The sequence below is a fragment of the Tachypleus tridentatus genome, chromosome 13, assembly GCF_004210375.1.
Source record: "Tachypleus tridentatus isolate NWPU-2018 chromosome 13, ASM421037v1, whole genome shotgun sequence".
Taxonomy (NCBI): domain Eukaryota; kingdom Metazoa; phylum Arthropoda; class Merostomata; order Xiphosura; family Limulidae; genus Tachypleus; species Tachypleus tridentatus.
Genome location: NC_134837.1, coordinates 120872300 through 120875529, shown reverse-complemented (window position 1 = coordinate 120875529; position 3230 = coordinate 120872300). Strand labels below are relative to the sequence as shown.

The window sequence follows — 3230 nt, the reverse complement described above, 5'->3', positions numbered from 1 at the left end:
CCAGTTTTGTGTTATTAACCATTTAACAATGTACAACACTGTGAAGATATTAAGTATTTTGTCTTTCTTCGTGTTGACCCAGGCTGATGTCCGTCATCAAACAGCTTGTAATACTGTTGGATCACTGAAAGGAATAGTGGACTCAGTTACAGAATTAGTAGATCTGGCTAGAAACAGGATTTCTACTTTAGAAGGTAATATATTTTACTTGAAGTATTTTATATAACGTAAAACTTGAACATTGACAATAGGAACATCTAAAATAACTATTTGTCAAGTTAGAATGTTAAGCCTAAATCTTATAATGTTGTTCTTCGTACTAATATATGTTGAACTACTCTTATGTTTCCTCATTAAAGTTTTTATCCGTTACTCTTTAGATGCGTTTTCTACAACCACACTTGAACGAACATTTTCACCGCTTAGTAATGATAAGCAAAACCGATCTTTTCAACAATCGCTTTGTGTAACACAAACGACGGAACAAAAACCACCTCTACCAGAAGACTGTGCCAGTATCTATAAACAACAACTTAACCGAACCAGTGGTGTCTACAAGATTCAGCCTCAGTTTTTGAACCAGTCTATTTCTGTATACTGTGATATGGAGACATCAGGAGGAGGGTGGACGGTAGGTGAACTAAACTTTGTTTCGTTTTGTAGCTTTATTTAATTCTGGGTTAATGGATGTTTTCGTGAAACATTTAATTAAACGTTTTCCATTATTTTCAGAGAAGAATAATCTGGTTTGTTATATAAATTCAATTATTTAGAAGATATGGAAAATAAGTTTCAGAACCAAATCCACAATAAAAAATAAATAAATATTGAAGTATATTAAGAACTTGTAACTTTTTCTTTTAAATTTTTATCATATTTCTTCACTGATTCCGTTCGTTAATATATGTTATTTTATCATATTTAAATATAAAGCTTATAACACAGGTTTTCATTAGATAATCATTTCATCCAGTTTGTTTATATATATATATATATATCAGAATGTGTATCTGTGTTCAATATGAGATTTTCTACATGATAATAAACATATAAGTGTTTAATATAACAAAGAAATCCACTCTGAAGTTTATGTTATTGATTATTTTAAGATTCTTGAGAGATTGAAAGCATATTACTTCTTATTCTAAAATCGTCTTTCGAACATAAATTTATATCATACGTGTGTTACGAAATAGAGTTTGTAACAATGTGAGACCGCAAACATACCGCTATGTCATTGGGGACCAAATCATAATAATGAGTTTTGTGTTAATTAAGAAACGTATCGATATCTTTAGAGACAGTTTCCACATATTTTGTACAGAATAATGTTGAATAATACAGGAATATATATTTTGAAGTTTCATTTTAATACTTATAAAACTTTGCTATCTCAGTATTTATTATTGATTTTCTTATTTGTAGTTGATTCAAAGAAGAGGAGATTATGGAAAACCATTTGAAAATTTTTACAGATCGTGGGTGGAATACAAAAATGGTTTTGGAAATTTAACCCAGGAGTTTTGGTTAGGTAAAACATTATACATTTATGTAACATAATCAACTAGTTATTTTTTTCATGATAATTTATATTAGTTGATATAGTTAATTATTTACTATGTTATAAACTATTTATTTATTATATACTGCTTCTGTGCTAGGAAATGACATCATCTTCTCGTTGACCAATCAGGACAATATGGTGCTCCGTGTTGATCTGGAAGACTTTGAAGGAAGTCGAAGATATGCAGAGCATGACGAGTTCTTAGTACGAAGTGAAAGAGAACTCTATAAAATGAGTTACAAAACGTACAAGGGTGACGCGGGTGAGTTTAGACTTTATTCCAGTATATAACATTCCACATTAGTTGTTTATATATTATTTATTAATTATTTCAACATTATTTCAGGAAATTCTCTCGCTCACCACAACCACATGATGTTCAGTACCAAGGATAAAGACAACGATAAAAACAACGGTATTTGTGCTGTAATCTATAAAGGTGGATGGTGGTACAATAACTGTCACAATTCCAACCTAAACGGTTTGTATTACACAGAAGATAAGGTAGATTCTACCGGTGTTACCTGGCACGAGTGGAAAAGTAAACACAGTACACTAAAGACAAGCGAGATGAAAATAAGACCTGTGGAGTTTGTTATTGGTAAATAAGTAATAAATAAAATCTAAATATATTATGCAAAATTGTATTTTATGTCATAAGTCATGATAAACAGATAATATAAAGAAATAGTCTTAACATGTTTTATTTTTTCTTTGTGTGTAATTATATTTAAGTGGATATTTTACCATAAAGAAATAAAGTAATTTTGATGAACGTTTACGATTGAATTTATACATAACATACACTGTTCCGTTTCTGTTTAGTTTCTACAATCAATAAATCTTTTCACTTCAGATGGCGCTGTGTTAAAAGGCTTAAAAATATCACGATTCGACACAGCACCTGTATTATTTCAGAGATACTTTACGTTGTAACTTAGACACTTCAATTTATACGAACTTATACATCAGCAAATAGCCTCCAAACAATACTGAATCTGTCTTGTGATTACATATCATTAATTATATATAATAAGAAACAACGACCTGTAATTAATTTTGATAACAAACGATCATTCTCTAAAATAAACAATTTAACTGAAATCATCAAGATAAATATTTCTGAAAGTTACATTTTATCTGAATCAATAATTCAGACTTTTAAAACCCATAATTTATGTTGTTATTAGTAAACAATTATTAATGTTAACATAGAAAAATAAAACTACATAAAACAACCAACATTTCTTGTTAAACAACATACGAGTGTCTTATGTTTCTATCCTGTACGATGGTGCTCTATCGTATAACATTTGTCATATATTTTCAAAACAGGCGTGGCCCGATTGTTTGAGTGCCGAACTGTTGTTCCGTTATTTATTTTAAGTTTCCTGATATGTTGAGAGTATATTACTTCTTATTTTAAAATAATCTTTCACACATTAATTCAGATTATACGTTGTTTGAAAGTTCGTCAAACAAAAATGTGAATCGTTATGAAAGTTACTCTTTAATATGTTTTTATTTTTACATAAATGTATCACAAACACAACGGCTCAAAACGTTTGTAATTAGTGTCAGTAATGCTGGTGTTACTATGTTTAAAATCATAAATTATTTTACAAATGACGTTTCAATATGTCAAAATACCAATATTGAATACTAA

The 3230-nt window shown here is 29.2% G+C and overlaps 1 protein-coding gene across 1 annotated transcript; it reads left to right on the top strand.

Moving 5' to 3' along the window:
• LOC143238311 (techylectin-5B-like) lies at positions 1 to 2339 on the top strand. The gene is made up of 5 exons (XM_076478412.1): positions 1 to 194; positions 381 to 631; positions 1426 to 1531; positions 1662 to 1826; positions 1911 to 2339. Exons 1-5 carry the CDS (start codon positions 29 to 31, stop codon positions 2171 to 2173), a joined length of 951 nt encoding a protein of 316 aa, XP_076334527.1. The 5' UTR covers positions 1 to 28; the 3' UTR covers positions 2174 to 2339.
• Positions 2340 to 3230: the final 891 nt, after the last annotated feature.